The 16,820-nt window shown below is 40.4% G+C and overlaps 1 protein-coding gene across 1 annotated transcript in view; it reads left to right on the forward strand.

Annotated features, from left to right (window-relative positions):
• VOPP1 (VOPP1 WW domain binding protein) overlaps positions 1-16,576 on the forward strand; it is a 62,790-nt gene extending 46,214 nt beyond the window's left edge. The window contains exons 3-5 of the mRNA XM_021531479.3: positions 11,112-11,189; positions 13,906-14,042; positions 16,238-16,576. Of these exons, the coding sequence (XP_021387154.1) occupies positions 11,112-11,189; positions 13,906-14,042; positions 16,238-16,419 (397 nt within the window). The 3' untranslated portion in view covers positions 16,420-16,576. The remainder of the gene's footprint in view (positions 1-11,111; positions 11,190-13,905; positions 14,043-16,237) is intronic.
• Positions 16,577-16,820: the final 244 nt, after the last annotated feature.

Genomic DNA, 16,820 nt, shown 5'->3' on the forward strand with positions numbered 1-16,820 from the left:
GTAATTTCAGTCCCATGCTGGCACTATGTCACATCTCTCACAGAGACAGTTGGTATTATAATGAAAAGGTTGGCATGTCAGCTCAGAAATGCCAAGTACTGTGTCTATTCACAAATGCTCTGTGGCATGCTGGGACCGAGGTATCCCTGAACTGGCCCAGCTGCACGCCTTATCGCTTCTGGGTAGGCACATCCTCCTACAAGGCGCCTGCCTCTCTTTAAATTACCCAGGGTAATAGAAATCTAGGGGGCTGTCATATAAAGTGGTGGTTTGCTTTTCTCGGAAGTTTAAAGGCAAGATAGCTGAGTTAATCTTTCCTGTAAAGGCTCTACTTCAGCCATCCAAAGACAGATAAGAATGTGTCTGCTAAGCCAGAGGAACAGTGTGCCAAAAGAAGTGTTCTGGAAATTCAGCTACATTTGGGTGGGTAAAACTTGGAATGATATGACAGTTCCTCTTTTGGAGCTTAAGTTTTTTTTAGTTTTTTTATTCAATCTGCCTTCCAGTATAATAATTTTAAAAATAAAAAACTGTTAGAAATACTGTTCAAGACTTTCTTAAAACTTGTATTTTATGCTTTCCATCTTAACAGCTAGGGCAAAGGTTGAAGATCACAGTTCCAGAACTAATGATACATCTTTCTGTCCAATTATTTAATGGTATTAGTGTTTTTAAAAATAATGTTTTCCAATTGAAATAATTATACTATCCCTCATATATCATCAATAAGCTTTAGTTTAATTTATGCATGTTTCTTCCAAATGTAATTCCATTTCTTAAGACTAGACTGAGAAATTGATAATTTTCCGAAATCTTTTCCCTCTCCTGTGGGAGTAAGGTACAGCTTATTTCAGACCAGAAGTGAACATGGAAAGCTTACCAAGAATTTGAGAGACATATGCTGGGCTTCTGTCCTTAATACAATTTCCAAGACTGCTCTTAACTTATTTCCCTAGCCCATCCAACTGTTTCTCTGTGTCCTTGTCGTCTGAGTCACCAGAGACTGTTATCAGTTGGATACTTTTCTACTACTTCAGCAAAATGTTATTTTAATATGACTTAGAAAAATAAGTAAGCAAATATAAAGCAGAGAAAGAAATTAGTCATTGAAAAAGCAGGGAGCCAAGTTGTTCCTGAGTTTGCTTAAAGAATTAGATCATATGTCTTCTTGTGTGGATGCACAGAAAGTGATTCAGAATTTAAAGCTGTCTCAAGAGACTCGACTGATGCTCTGCAAGTATCCTCATCCCACTCTCACTTAAGTAAGCCAGCTCAGCCTTATCTTGGATGTGCTGATGGTTGGCAGAAGAAACAGTCAAGGTACTTCTCTTCGATGGCAATGATGTGAATAGTTACATAGAGAATGCATTAGATTGCAAAACCCTATAGGCAGATGCCAGCAGCACTTAAGATATTCCAGTTGTTTTTCTATTTCTTAATTGGGTGTGAATAGGAGCGGGAAGGTTGCCTTATGTTTTGCTGATGAGTAGTAGTTTGATTGGAATGATTGTGACTGTCCCCCTTACTGCAGGGTGAAGTATATTTCCTGGTATGACTGAACAATCCCATAGGTGGTTTTTTTTTTGTTGTTTATTTTTCTTTCAGTTGTTAGCTACCGTCATATTGGGGCTTTTAATGAGGTGATAAATTCCAGATGCATGTTTCTAATCCTCTCCTTGCCAGGCTTCATGACATGTTTATAAAACAGCAGGAATGTTTTTGAGTATGAGCAGTAGGTGTATGTCTGCAGCAATAGATATGCCATGGCTGGTGCTGCTGGGTCAGTGAAAGACTCACCCATAGGGAGGGGCACCCATTGTCCCTTGCCCTCTGAGCTCACCGTGGTGTTTGTTTGGCTCTTTTTTAACACATTTAGCTGCCTTGCCTGTCCAGGCTGTAAGGTGTGCACTTGGTTATGAGAATGTTGAGGGAGACAATGTGGAAAGCCATGCTGAAGCTGGGGTAAATGACATCTCCCACTCTCTGGTTTGTCCACAGATTGCTTCCACTGCCAGTGTAGTGGTGGAAGCTTTTCTTGCTGGACTTGGTGTCCCTTCCAGCTACTACTTGTAGGTGAAGTTTGGCTTTTCTAACAACCCACCTACTTGTATATGTGATGATTTCTAAATGCCTCCTTGGTAGCCTGTATCATCTTCTGCCTCCTAAATACTGACTTTTTGCATCTGAGTTCTGCCCTGGGTTCCTTGTCTTAGGTAGGTCTTGACTTCTCAAAGGTATGCTACTAGGTGAAAGACCTCCAGAAAGAAACATGAACATTTTCTCTGAAAGGAAGTGTTAACCATTGCTCTTGCTAACTATGTGAAGAACAAAACAGACTGGCATCTCTCGTTATCCTCTAATTCTTATTCAAAGTAGGACCTGAATTAATGTTGAAAGCAGTGGAAGTGCTATATTTTTAGGCTGGTATGTTTCGGTTATAGAAACCAGTTTACTGCAGACAGCAGAGAACCGCAAATGTACACATTTGTGTTGATGAAATCTGTTTAATTTTTCATTTAGAATTACTATAAGAACATTAATAGAAACCTTAAAAATGTATATTTGCTAATATTCTTCATTTTTAAGACATGTTCCTGCCCTGCATGGGAAGAGTAATTTCTTTTTCTTATTGTAGAGAAGAATGAGGAATATATTAAGTTTGTGGTTTTTCATAGGTTTTGAAATAAATTTTTTGTGCATTTCCACATGCTTCTCTTACTTTGCTAATTAAGTTTTGTTGTATTTATCACAAAGCATACTTATCTCAGTTTTGAGTGTGAGTCCTTATGTTCTTTGTGGTCAGTCCATAATAATTCTGTGTATTATCAAGAACCTGCAAAATGTCCCAGATTAAAACATTAAAAAAAATGTTTATCTCTTGCTGTTACTCAGCTCAGAAGGCACTTCTTCCATCAACTTGTGTCCAAGAGGCTGGGAAACCACCCCAAACCAGACACTGGTTGTGTTGCACGATGGTGGCTATTGCCTGTTCTCCACATCCTATTGTGTTTACTGCTGTTAATTAAGTTGGCTTTCCTGATGGTACACTTAGCTTTTCATTGCAATTACAGCTGCATGAAGTGTCAGCAGGTGTGTGCTTAGGGAAGTAATATAGATGCTGATTTATCCTTCCATTTGATTTGAAGCCAGCAGGGAGGAGGGAGAGGGGAGGCAGTGTAATAGTTTTGCATCCTTCCAGGCGCCTTGAATAGCTGGCACTGTACACAAATGGAGACCTGGATTCACTCCAGGGCTCACTTTTGCAGTGAGCAGCCACAGGAAGAGCCTGTTTGCAGATGTAGTTCCTTGCAAAAATGTAAGTGCATGGTTTGTTTCGAGAAGGAGGACAGCAGTAATTATCAGACCATCAGTATAAAAGGCAACAGAATCCCACCACCATAACTCAGTCCTGTGTAGCCTTAAACAATAACAATGTGACATGTCAGAACTAGCTTCAAAAATCAGTGCCCTTGAAGTAGCTTACTCCTTGCTCCAAATAAGAGCCTAGAGTTACCCAGCAGGTAGGTAGGTGCCTTGCCACAAATTGGAATTTCCTTCAATTATCTAAAGCAATCTGGGGTGAATTAGGCTGCCAACTCAACTTGCTAGGAGTAGTCCTGGAGAGTAGTTTAGTATATCAACCTTCACAAGCCATCAAACAGGTGATGGACCTAATTTCAGATTGAAAGGATGATTTTGGAGTTGGAGTCTGACCAGATATAGGCAGCTAATTCTGAGAAAGGTGAGGAAAGAGGAAAAGAGGGCATCCTGTCTTCTAGTGGGGTACTCCTCTGAGAGCAGACCCTCCCCTGGCTGAGGTGGAGCAGAGAGCCCAGGCCCATTCCCCTCTCATTTCCAGAGGATATGACAACTGCAGTTGTGACTTACCATGAGTGAGCCTCACTTTTTCCTGTGGAAGGTTTTTGATTTGAAATACCCATCAGGTCTCAATTCTTTCATGTCCCGGCAAGAACCCTAATGAGAGACTGAGAATCAGTTTTTTCTGGCTTCCTGTCAGTGGAACAGGAAAGGTTGCGCCTGGTTTGAGCTTCAGTGGGCAGTGTCAAAGTGCATCTGATGCCTAAGTAATCTTGAAGTTCTAACCCTTTCTAAGTAGGGAGACCCTGAATTAAAGTGTTGACAGACTTGATGGCACTTAACAGCTGGCCATTACTACCCGGTCCTTCTCTGCATTTGATCGTGCAGTGGCTTGGTGCAGGAAAAAAGGTTTACTATGCTTTAGTATCTTAAATTGAGGCAGACAGCAAATTCCTGGATACCCATCGCCCCCTGCCAGCAGACTGCTTGTGATTTCCCAAAGCTGGAATGAGATGCAGTAGGACTGCCTGCCCACTGGGAGCAGCATGAGATATGAAGAACTAATCATCTGTTTAATATGGGGCCTGATGAATAACTAGAATTCCTCATTCCTGTTGATACAAGAAATTTACAATTCCACCTCCAGAAAATACAAACTTGTCATACATGTTATATATGGCTTACTTTTGTCAGAGCCTTAAGCAATGCTGTTTCTCTGCTTTGCTCTGTGAAAGAAAAGCCTGCAGCCATTGAAAAATGGCTCTTTACGGCTCCATATACTGCCAAAGCCACTGCAGTTCTTGCTAGGTTCTGACACAAGGGGAGAGAGAAAATTTCTAGATGGATACGTGCTGGCCAGAAAGCTATGTAGTTGTACTTTACAGACAAGAAAGAGAGTTCATCTGCAGGGTGGCTTTCTTCTTGGGATCTGGGAGGAGAGGGCTGGGGTTATGGTAAACCTTTGGGTAGCAAAAGATTGTGAGAAGGATTGGTTTGATAGAGCACCTGAGCAAATACTTCTCATCCCATCAGAAGTGGGGGAGGATTTACTGTATTCTGCTGAGTTCTTGTTGTTAGCATTTGGAAACACACATAATCACGGGATATGATTATATGCAGGTGCTTTTATTAAGAGCTCTGGGAATCAGGGGTACAGACCCAAATCTTACTCCGCCATGGCTTTCAAGCTGAACATATTTTATATTCTATTGTTACATAACTCACATATTAATTATTAAAATTATATTGTTCTATTGTATACATTGACATGAGTTTCTTGTGATCTTTCTTAGGTCACTGACCATAGTTTCTCATGACTATTCTTATGATTAAACAGTAATTGTATTTAATTACTAAACAATCATCACATCTAACAATTATATCAATTATCATGTACTAGCTACACAGTGCAGTTCTAGCAAGTATGAGTTCTCCATGTGCTTAGGGTGTTTATTTTTCCAGGGCCTACTAAGCTAATTTTTCCTTTTAACCCTTAATCCCCATGATTTTAAAACCCTTTTACTATCACGTGTACAGAGATGGTGTTTATAGGCTCTTCACCCAATGAGTAGTTGAGAAAAAAGTCCTTTTCAGCTGTTGTCTGCTCTTATTTTTCACGTCTGTGTGAAGGACAGGAGCCAAGTATCTTGTCTTGTAGGAGATTTTAGTTGTGTCAAAGCAGACAGGACTCTAATCTGAGCAAATTCTGTTCTGTCTCAATTGTTTCTACTCTGTAAAAAAAAAAAAAAAAAAACTACCTGACAGCCGTTTTCCTTTTTTGTTTTTTTTGTCTTACATTTTCTTACGTAAGGGCTGTGTGATTTACCAAGTACCTGGATAACTATCTCTCTAGTGCTCTCTTTGGTACCAGTAGCAGTGATTCTACTCTTAAGTACAGATGTGCACTGAGGTCTCAGCTCCATTCATCTATGAAGCAGCTGTATTTATTATAATAAACTTATCTATTCATACTTCTCAGACCTATGTTTTACAAGGCACTGTTACTGAATATGCTGAGAGATCACCTTTGCTATTTATAAGAAAATAAATGCTTTTGGGTGCGGAGAACTTGTAACTGCAGGTGACTGTGGTGGAATTGTGTCTGCTGAAAAATAGGCCAAGGAGATATAAATGACCCCAAGACCAAGGCTGGAATGCCAATGTTCCCTACAACTCTGCTCCACCAACCAAAGACCTTGCCTGTCTTACTGCTCCTCAAGCACTTGAGTGAATGCCAGTAGAAGGATGTGGCCTTTGTGTTGCAGCATTTTCTGGAGAGAGATTAAACCACTTTGGGACTCAGAAATAGTTGCTTAGGTGGGACTCATGAGTGTGGAGTTGGACTCTGTTTCAATTTCCATGTTCTGTGGGCACTTGTAGCAGAATAGATTCCTTAGGATAACCCCTCCATTGTGTGGTGGTCTTCCCCATGTCTGCAGCCAGTAGTCTGTGTCTTTCCTTAGACAGCAGTGCAGGCAGTAGCTTTGCTTTGAAGACTGCTTTTTATGGAAAGATGGAAATCCACTTATGAAATGTATGAAATTAATAAAAGTTTAAGTAAACTTGGTAGAAGAAGAACTCTTTCTCAATTACATGGTACGCTTTCAGTTGGTCTTCCCCATTTTTTGTCTGTCAGGTCTAAGTCTTGTGGCCGTGTACCTCAGTGACATCACTCTTCATTGATAGTGCACCCATGACTCAGAGCTTCATTAGAATTGTTTCTGCTAGTCACTTTGTGATGATTGCCTGCTTTTTCTTTTTGTTTCAAGGCTTATTTGTTTTTGTCTCTGTTCAGCATCATTGTATCTTGGCAGTTGAGTTGCAAGCAGATTAGATTATTTTATTTTTTAAATTTCTTTTGTCCTAGAACAAGTAAATGCGTATTCACATTTCAGCTGTCTGCTGTCATCTGCTCCATGGGAGTAGACCTGAACCTTCTGACTTTGAGGGTTCAGCATTGAATCTGCCTGGAGATGACCCAGCCTCAGCTCTTACAGTTCTTACGAATACTCCTTCTGGTCTTTTGCCTGTGCCAGTATTAGGGTCACATCTGGCACTTCCTTAGCTTCATCTAATGCTACTACCAACCCCCAAAATGTTTCCTTTGTGTTCTTAGCTTTGGTCTATTCCTGTATTTTCATCTACTCAGATCCCAGACTCCCTTTAGTTTGTTGCCCCTCACTCCAAAACTGCCAGTGCTTATTGTGTTTCAATGAATCCCAATTTGTATCACAGAATTTACAGATACATGTAGCAATCATTTAACCTATGACTGGTATGCAGCCTTTTTTTGGAATTTCTGTCAGGCTTGTCTTCAGAACAAGATGAGGTTAGAGATGATGCAGTTTACAGTATGTGGTTGTTGATATGAGGTTGTGGTTTTATTTCACCTGCTCATCCTGTGTCTGCAGTAGGTTTTCTGGCACTACATGTGGATTAACAATTTATGTTTTGTTTCACTCTTCCAAAATACATTACTAATCAAACATCTTAAATGTTACATCAGGTTTTGGCCCATATGATGCAAAACATCTAGAGAAAAAAAACCTAAGAATACTACAGCTTCCGTTTCAAAGATATGGTGGTGGTAGGGAATGCAGCTTCTTGCTGCAGCAGCTCTACTATGAAGGGAATTGTTCAACTGTGTAGATGCAGGTCTAATTGGAGAAGAGCTACTGGGCCATATAATTGAGCAGCTATTATCCATGGAACACATGCAAGTAAAGAGTTGGTTTGTAAGATTTGGGTCATTCCATATACCTTGATATGAAACTATGCTTTGCTTGTCCATAAAGGAAGGAAGTTCAGTGCCACAATTTAAGTGTGAACCCAGAGAAAAACCTTGTCCCTGTGACAGGTCTGTGATCTGTGACACAGCAGTTCCTTCGTGTGCCAGCAGTTCAAGACATTGGACATGCACGTACAGTCCTTTTATTCCAGTGAATTATGAATGAAAATATGTACCTTCTAAATCATAAATCCCATTGCACACAGTTTTTGAAAGAGAGACTGTATTATTGATGAAATTGCAGATTAGCAAAGCAACTAATTATGTCTTATCCTGTGTCGTAGGTTAACTTTTGATCAATAAAATGAATGTTGCCCTTGGGAAATGCAGTTATTGGGATCATCACTGATCTGTGAAAGAGGGAAATGGACTTTAGAAAAGTCCTCTGGAGATGGATTCAGTCCAGTTCTGGTTGATAGTAAGGCTCATTCTGCTTCAACTGGCATTGGGCAGACTGGTCCTTCCTTGTAAAGCAAAGCCAAAGTATGGGTTCAATTTAAAGAAAATGCATACCAATTCAATAAATATATGTGCATATGCCTAATTTTGGGGCTTTTAAAATGAATTGGGGTCTTAATTCTGTTGTGATTTGCCATTAGGCAGTGAGACATAGTACATCAAAGACTGATTTTACTTAAGCTTGCATGTTACTGCATTAATAAGCTGATTTTGTTGTTGACTTTTGCCAGCTAATAAATACAGCTTTTGTAAGTAATGTAATTGTTATATAAATGGGATGGATGTTATCAGGAGTTGTGTTGTTTTTCCACAGTGGATAGAATCAAGAACAAGAGGTCAGCAGAGTTTTGCTGTAACCTGATGGCAGTATCAGCAAATGGAATATTCACTCTTCCAGTCTTCTTTGGTGCTGCTGTCAAGTGGTGGGGAGTACAAGCAGCAGGTTGGCATCATCCTCGATTCCAGCCTTGATTCCATGTTCCTATATATGGTTACATGTGTCCATTTTCACAGGCACACTGAATAAATCACCTGTTTGGTTTTATGGGTAAAAAGTGACAAAGTTACCAGTCTCAAATCTCAAAGGATTGTGAGGGTTGTGGTACTGGTTTACTTTCGCAGATGCACAGCAAATGCAGTGGTCAGTCTGACTGAGCTTACTGTCTTTCACAGTAAGAAAGCTTCCTGACTGCCAGGAATTGGAGCCATGATTAGAGACTCCTCCAGCCTTTGCATATTGTTTTCAACCACTCGAAAGTTCAGTCACCTGAAATTCCTCTTTGGTGGCCTGTTTGTCAGTCAGTGGTCTCAGGAGCTTCATAAATATTCAGCAGTGTAGCCTTTCTGCCTTCCAGCTGGTGCTTTATCCTTCTTTTGCAGGAATAAAAGCTAAGCCTTTGAGACTTTAAAAATGGTGCTGACTCATAACCTGGATAACTTAAAGATGAGAAAAATAGATTGAGGTACTGTATTCCTCTGCAGATGCTCCTTTAATTTTGGTGGTTTGAATGACCATAATTGTATATTTTAAAATAGCCATTTCCCATCTTTTCTGGCTCTGGAGAAAACAGGTGCAAAATAAGCAAGGCAAGGGTGGGCACGGGGGAGGTGTGTGTGCAGCCTCTGTGACCTCTCTGTTTAAGTTTTATTACAGGTGAAGGTCTTAGGGCTTTGGGAAATGATGCCTCCACTCCCCATCCTGTGTAAGGTCAGATGTAGGTGTCTGGACTGACTGATCACATTCCTAAAATCCTTTTTATTTTTGTCCTGATGGGCTCAAGAAGGGTTTCTAGATTTATGGGCTCTGGTTTTTTTTGTTTTTTGTTTTTTTTTCTGCTTTTCTAATCCAACAAAATCCTTGCTGTGCAGCATCAGCCAAGGAGGTAAGTACCCATCACCATGGATTAAGTGCTCCAACCAAAGCATGTTGAAGAGCAAAGGGGTACTGTGAGCACTGGTGTAACAGAAGGCAGCAGCTTTCATCTCATTTTGTAAGGAATCTGAATCTGTCCTTGACTTCAGCATATGTTTTGAAAGCTCCTGTTGGGTTGAACCACTGTGGAAACATGGAGGAATACTTAATTTCTTGGTCCCAAGAGGACTGAAGTTAATGCTGACTTGCCAAGTCTTGTCAGTAGTTATGTGAGGTTTGGTAGCTTTGAGTATGAGCAGTTGTCAGGGTCCTGGGAAGCTTTAAAGAAGAAATATTGCAGATGGATCACTTTCATGTTCAATGACAGCAAAGTGGGTGTCTTCTCTTTTGGCATGAGCAACTTGGCCTGAGTCTCAAACTGGATGCCTGAGTCTCTTAATGAACCTTGCCATGATGATCATGTCAGATCCTCTGGCTTGGCTGAATAAATCCTACTTATTTATCATCAGAAGAACATGTAACTGTTTTCGCTTGCAAAACAGCTGATTATCTATCCATAGAGCATCCTCCTCTGGCCCCAGTTAGAGGCTGAAGCCTATGTAACAATGTATTTTCTGAGTGAAGTCTTGTTAATTGGGCATGTAAATGTGTAATTGTCTGTACAATTATTCAGTTGACACAGTTGTAGTTTGCATACAAATATGGGAGCACAGTCATGCAGTTGAGCAAACTGTCCAGAACCAGATGCTTAAATAAATATGTGCATTCTGCACACAAATGTGAACATCCTTAAAAAGATCAATCCAGTTGTGGTCACCTCCTCTTTTCTTTCTGTATGTGGATGTGGTAATTTTATTCCTATATGCTTATTTTCATTCAAGTCTGAAACATACCACAGATTCTGTGTTGACTTGGTCCTTTTCCCTAGTAGGTAGGTTTCATTGGTGTGGGAATAGGAGTTATCATAGGAATTGTTCAGAGGTTGCCCTTAATGTATGTGCTTGCTTTTTGTGAAGTGGTACCTTGTGCTCACAATGACTGGTGATGTAATACGTTCAAAAATGTTCTATGCATACAAAAGAGTAATTTGAAGTGTGGGGGATTTTTAGAGGAAAAGCTGCTTTAATAATGGGAGTTGCTGGCAGTTGCAGTCAGTGCAACTTCTAAGACAAAAAAAGGGCATAAAATTTGCAAAAATGGTACTATTGGAATTTTCTCTGCACTCAGTGGTTTCTCTGCTTGGAAGGTGCTGGTTTGCTGGTTTCAAAGAAAGGGTCATCTTGCAGTTTCATTCTGCCAGTTCTTGTCTGTTCCTGTGAATAAAACTCCAAACATCTGTTGGGGGTCTGCAGTATTCATTTACTGTGAAAGAAAACACAATGAATTGCTTTTCTTTATAACTTGTCATTTTTTATATAGAATTGAACACCATATTTGGTCTTTTTGCAGTGGTTTGAGATTAAGTATATAGGAAGGTATTTTCACTAACATAGAAAAAATTCCTGAATTGAGGGTAAAGCTGTGCCATGCATATAATTGAGCTTTATCCAGCCAAGGGTAGTCTGTTCATGAAATAATGCTTAGGTCAGGGGTGTGAATGGTGTCAAGGTTGGGGATGCCATTTTAATCTGAGAGACAGCCACTCAACACCTGTGTCTCTTTATTTCTCTGCAGATGTCGCTCCTATGAGGATTGCTGTGGCTCAAGATGCTGTGTAAGAGCTCTCTCTATCCAGCGACTATGGTATTTTTGGTAGGTGCAGGGCATTTGGTAATTTTGTGTTTGTCCTTGTCTTGTTGGTTGGACTTAAATCAGGATATATTGCCAGCCCTGGTATTTTAAAGTACAGTAGGTGCAAGTGTGTAGGAAGGTATCTGTGTGCCTAGAAGTGCACAGATTTTGTTTTTTTCTTAAAACATTCTCCTATGTAGTAAGAAAACATTGAAAAAGAGGTTAATCCTGTCAAGCTGACCTTTCCTGCTTCTGCATCCTGCTGCTTTGTACAAGCAGCAGTTTCACTTTTATCCAGGATTGCTGAATTCTTTGTGCCTGTCCCAAGCAGCAACATTCTGCCTCTTTTTTGGGGCACTCAGTTTTAAAAGTGGATCGTATAAGCACAATTGTGCTTTTAGGCAGGATTTAATATATACCTGCCAGCTGAATTGAGGCTTCAATTAAAAAGGAAGAGAAGTACATTTATGACTATGAGGATTTCACTGGAGATGACAGCAAAGGAAAAGAAGGCAGAAGGATTGAGCTTGTGAAGCCAGCAGCTCAGTAATCTGGATAAAGCTTAAACTAATCACTGTTATATGCATAATGAAAAAAAAAGGTAAATTCCTTTTGGAGTGGAATTTAAGAAAGCACCTGAATAAAACCTTCTCATTACGGTTGAGAGAAAGCAAAGACTCCCTAGAAAACCTGTTTTCAGGCATTTTAATGTGGAATTTGAAGATTGATTTTTTTTTAAAGCCTTCAAAACTGAAACAAATAAACAGTGAGAAACAGAAGCCTGATGTATACTATAATACAGAGATTTCCCAAAGCTGACTGTGGGATTTCAGTGTACAGTCCTTAGTGATATAAGTGAAGAGCTCTCTATCTCAATCCCTGGGGTGATGTTGTAAATCTCTGTTTTTCTATTCAGAAAAAAAATCCTTTGCAGGAACACTGCCAAAGGGGAACGTATTAATATTGGCTCAGGGAAAAAGAACCTCCTTCTGCTCTCATTTCTAATGTAGAAGCAAGAACAGAGTTTTAGCCTTTGCATGAGCTAACTCTTGCTGCCATGCTGTGCCCCACTCTTCCTCTGAGCCACCTGGGAATTTTCCAGTGGAGATAAGCATGGTGTGTAGGCTTGCCTCTGGCCAACTTCTGTGCTTTCTAAAAAAGCACAGTTGTCATTGTCTTCCAGCAAAAAGCCATGAAACAAGATGGCAATTACAGGCAGAAGAACCATTCCTATTTACAAGAGCATGAGTCACTGGAGTGTCTGGTAACTGATCAAGGAAACACGGTGAAAGCCACTGTCTGAAGATCAAAATCTGATGTGCCCTTGCTGCATGCTCCTGTTTCCATCACACCAGGACAAGGAAATAGTGAGGACAGTTTAGCTAGGTTGGAAAAGATGCAGAGAGGAGGAGAATGGTAGCTAAATTATGTCTTTTTTCAGGGAGAATGTAATATCCCATGTAGGAAGCACAAAGTGAAGTTTGTCGCCATCAGTACTGAAAGCTTCAGTCTTCTGGATTGAGTTCAAGTGCCGGCTACTATATTTCCCATGGGAGATGAAATTAAAATGTTGAGTTAATTTAAGAATATCTAAAATTCTTCTTTTAATGGCAATTGCAGAATAGTGTTCTTCTCTGTACTCCACAAACATCCTGAGCAGCCTAGCCTGTTAGCCCGGGGCCTGCATCCAAGATGAGCAGTTTGAAACTGTATGGACCTGGAATTTCAGTTTAGCATCCTAGCGGCCAAGGTCACATGCAAACCTGAACTTTTGAAAAGTTCAAGTGTTTTTTACTTTTGGGTTACATGCCAGAGAACACTGACAATAGTACTAATCACTGAAAATGTCCATAATACATCCATAAGTGCTCCATGAGTGCTATCCCAAATGACAGACCTGCTTTCAAGAGGCAACGTGTTTAAGAAATCCTGTTAGAAGTTATAGGCTGATGTATTCTCAGTGAACAGTCTGGATTGAAATGCTGCCTGAATGTGCAGGTTTTTGAAACATAAACTTTAAAGAATTTAGAGAATTTAGAGGAGCTAAGATTTTAGTTAGAGATAATCTCTTAGTCAATCTCTTGGTTTTACTTATTTCTTAGTTAATTAAAATAAATGAGTGGGCCTTGATGAAGTTAAGAGTTAGTAGTTAAATAATAATTGATTGCTTGTCAACACAATGTTTAGTTAGCTGGGTTTATAATGAAGAATATAGAAACGGACAAATAGCTTTTAGGAACATGAGACAGTTGTAGGCCTCCTCTGTTCTGAAACCAACTGAGGACAAGGAATGGGAGATCTACCAAGAGTTCATTTGTAATTTTTGCATTGAAAATGTAGAAAGGTCAGAACAAGGAAGACTTCATTGACTTCCTCATTTTGGTACTCATCCCCATGAAAGGGACCACCAACCCACTTCAAGGAACAAACTACTCATGCTTAGTGGCTTTTGAAATGATTAGCATATGAAGTGAGGAATGGGTTGTACCAAAATTATGAATATGAATTTGTATTTTGTGTATTCAGTACTTGTATGAATAAAAGGGCTCTGTTATCACTTGGAAGCTGCGGTGTATTTGGGAGCTATTCTGCACGCTGCCCAGCATCACAATAAACACACACTTTCTAACTTTAAACTGTTGGAGAGTTTTTATCTGTCACAGTTGGATATTGGTACTAGATCAATATCCATATTTCTTTAATAATTAATTTTTACTTCCCTCTTCTTTTTGCCTAGGTTCCTTTTGATGATGGGAGTTTTGTTCTGTTGTGGAGCTGGTTTCTTTATCCGAAGGCGGATGTATCCTCCTCCATTAGTAGAAGAACCTACTTTTAATGTGTCTTACACCAGACAACCAGTGAACTCTGCATCAGGTCAGAGACTGCTCATACATGTTTCACTGCTTTCTTACTTTGGCCAAAGCATTAAAAAAGGGTGGGTTTGAGCTTTTTTTCACTGGCTTTTGGACACTGCCGTGAGTGATGTCCTCAGCCTTTCCAACAGCATTATTCAGCTGCAGTGTACAGAAGTGGTTTTGAAACACACGGGATGACAGAACCTTCAGTTCTGTTTTGGTTCCTAATACCTTTACAGGTGTGTGTCCATGCATGGAAGGAGACTAGCAAGCTCTCCCTTTGTAGGGTAGACAAAATTATAGGTGTTGAAATTCAGGGAGAAGGAGTTTTAAATACAATTGATAACAACTGGCAGAGCTGAAGGAAAGTCTAGCATTTTCTTCCACAATCTGGCCATCTTGCAGGTATTTCTGATTTGCCTTCAGTGTTCTGTGCTGCAGTCTTTCTGTGCCAAAGTGGTCTTTTTCCCCTTGTTAGTCTGATCGCTGTCTCTCTGGTAAGTAATAACTGTGAGCATAAGGAGGACCTTCCTAGCGAGGGCTTCTCTGACAAAATTGCTTTCTAAGTTTGTAATTTCTTCCTCTCTGGTAGCTAGTTCTGGCTGGGAACTCTCCTAGGCCTAAGTGGTTAAAAAGGTATTGCAGACACAAACTGACACTTCTTTGTTTAAATTCTAAGGGTTTTTTAGGGCTCCCGTTCCACATCTGTTTTTCTCCTTAACTGAACACAGAATATTTTGCTGCTGTGGGAGAGCCAATCAAACTAGACTAATATTTTTAAGCCTGAAAAATAGCCTGGTGTTTATGTGAACAGGGAGTGTCTTTGGCTGGCTTGATAAACACCAGATTTAAATTTAGAGCACAGTTTTACTCTTTCATGGTGCTTCAAGGAACATAAATTGTGGGCAAATATAAAATAAGCTCAAGCTCTTTGATGACCTGATTATGGCACCTGCTTCCAGATTGTTACTACTGTTATTTAAAAGCTCTGGGCTCTGAGCTAACTCCACGATTTATTTTATTTTTTATTTCTACTTTTTCTACCGTTCTAGAAATATTTAGCTGCAAAAGCAATGAAAGTTAGTAGTAAAGCAAGTTCCCATTTTCCAGTAATTACTTTTCTGGGTTTGGTACCAGTAGCCAATTCACTGTTGAGGTGGAGCCCTCAAAATGTGGCTCAATGCCTGTTTCCTTCTTCCCTGCAGAGACAGCAGCAGCATCTTCTCCCATTCCAGCAGTATCTGCTGGGAGTGCTATTCTGGGAGCCTTACTGGGAGAATGGAAGGGGAAGATCTCTTAGAAGCTGTCCTTATAGGAAACACTTACTGGCACCAAGAGAAGAAAAGCTGTTGCTCAGCCATGACTTTTTTCCCAGTCCATCTTTATTTAAACTGACGGAGAGAAAGAAAAAAAAAAACTAACTTAAATCTTCAGATAGTCTGTGACTTCAGTTGCATTTAGTCATCTTCCACCACCCACTGTGATATCTCAGGAGGGTTACACACCAGCTTTGTTCTTATGGCAGCAATCTCTGTTACACCTTATGTGTCATAGCCAAGGAATTTTGTGTTTGGCCATGTATTTCCCTTCTGTGTCCCTGCAGGCTCCGATGTCATTTCCTGAACTGAATCTATGGAAAGCAATCTCGTCCCGTTGTGTTAGCCAGCAGTAACTGACTACAGCTTGGCTCTTTGCTTCATACAGGTTCATCTCTAAACTGTATCGTGCCTAGGAGCAAAATGATCCATCTGAGCTTCACTCTGTCTTATCAGCAAATCCAGGACACCACAAAATAATCTCTGAAGTCATTTTGTAAGACTTGACACCTGAGTCAGGGCCACAGTAGAGACTCCTTTGTCCATCTGGGATCCCACACCTTTACTCTCGGCTGACAGAAAAGCTTTTCTGCCAGAGCAACTGCACGGGGCTCACTCTTTTCCCTTTCAAATGGTAGTTGCTTGGGGCAGTGGTGCCCTTTGCTTCACTAAGTGATTTCCTTTGGATGCAAAACTGAAACTTTCTGGTAGTATCTGAAGATGTGAATGCAGTCCTGCCAGCCTGGGTTTTTTCTGGAAGGGAGAAAGACTCTTTGTCTTTGCTCTGATGAACACTTTGAATAATTTTGTCTGAATATGCAGAGCACAGGCCCTGGGAGAGCACAACCTGATGCCTCTGCTGTTGCTGATACGTTTTCTCTCCTTTTCTTTCTTTCAGGGTCACAACAGCCTGGAGTGCCGTATTACACAGATCCAGGTGGACCTGTGATGAATCCCATGGCTATGGCTTTCCACGTCCAGCCCAATTCCCCACAAGGAAACCCGGTTTACCCACCCCCACCTTCCTATTGCAACACACCACCTCCCCCATATGAGCAGGTGGTGAAATCCTCCACATGAGGACTCTGGCTCTCTGACCTGACTGTGTGAGAAGAAGGTGCAATGGCAAAATGACCAAGATGGAGGGCACCTGCCCTTTTGAACACTTGCTAGTTCTCCAAGTCCTCTCTCTTTCCCTTCCCTGCACCTTTCCTCATTAAAGTTACTTGCAAAAGGGTGATTTTTAAATTTTTTTTTTCTTTTTTCTTTTTTTTTTTTTAGTAGAAGTGGATTTTTTTTTTTTCTTCAAAATGAGAGAAGTTGTCTTTGTAATGCTTTTAATGGAAACCTATATTTAAAACCTGTATGTCTTTCTCTTTATTTATTGTTTGTTTCAATCAAGGTTTTAATTGCGTCGTGGCAGGTTACTGATAGTAGTTCTTGTGACCCCAGAGTGATGTGCAGCCTCCTAAGACCCCACA

Source organism: Lonchura striata, chromosome 1, assembly GCF_046129695.1.
Source record: "Lonchura striata isolate bLonStr1 chromosome 1, bLonStr1.mat, whole genome shotgun sequence".
In the NCBI taxonomy this organism is placed as follows: domain Eukaryota; kingdom Metazoa; phylum Chordata; class Aves; order Passeriformes; family Estrildidae; genus Lonchura; species Lonchura striata.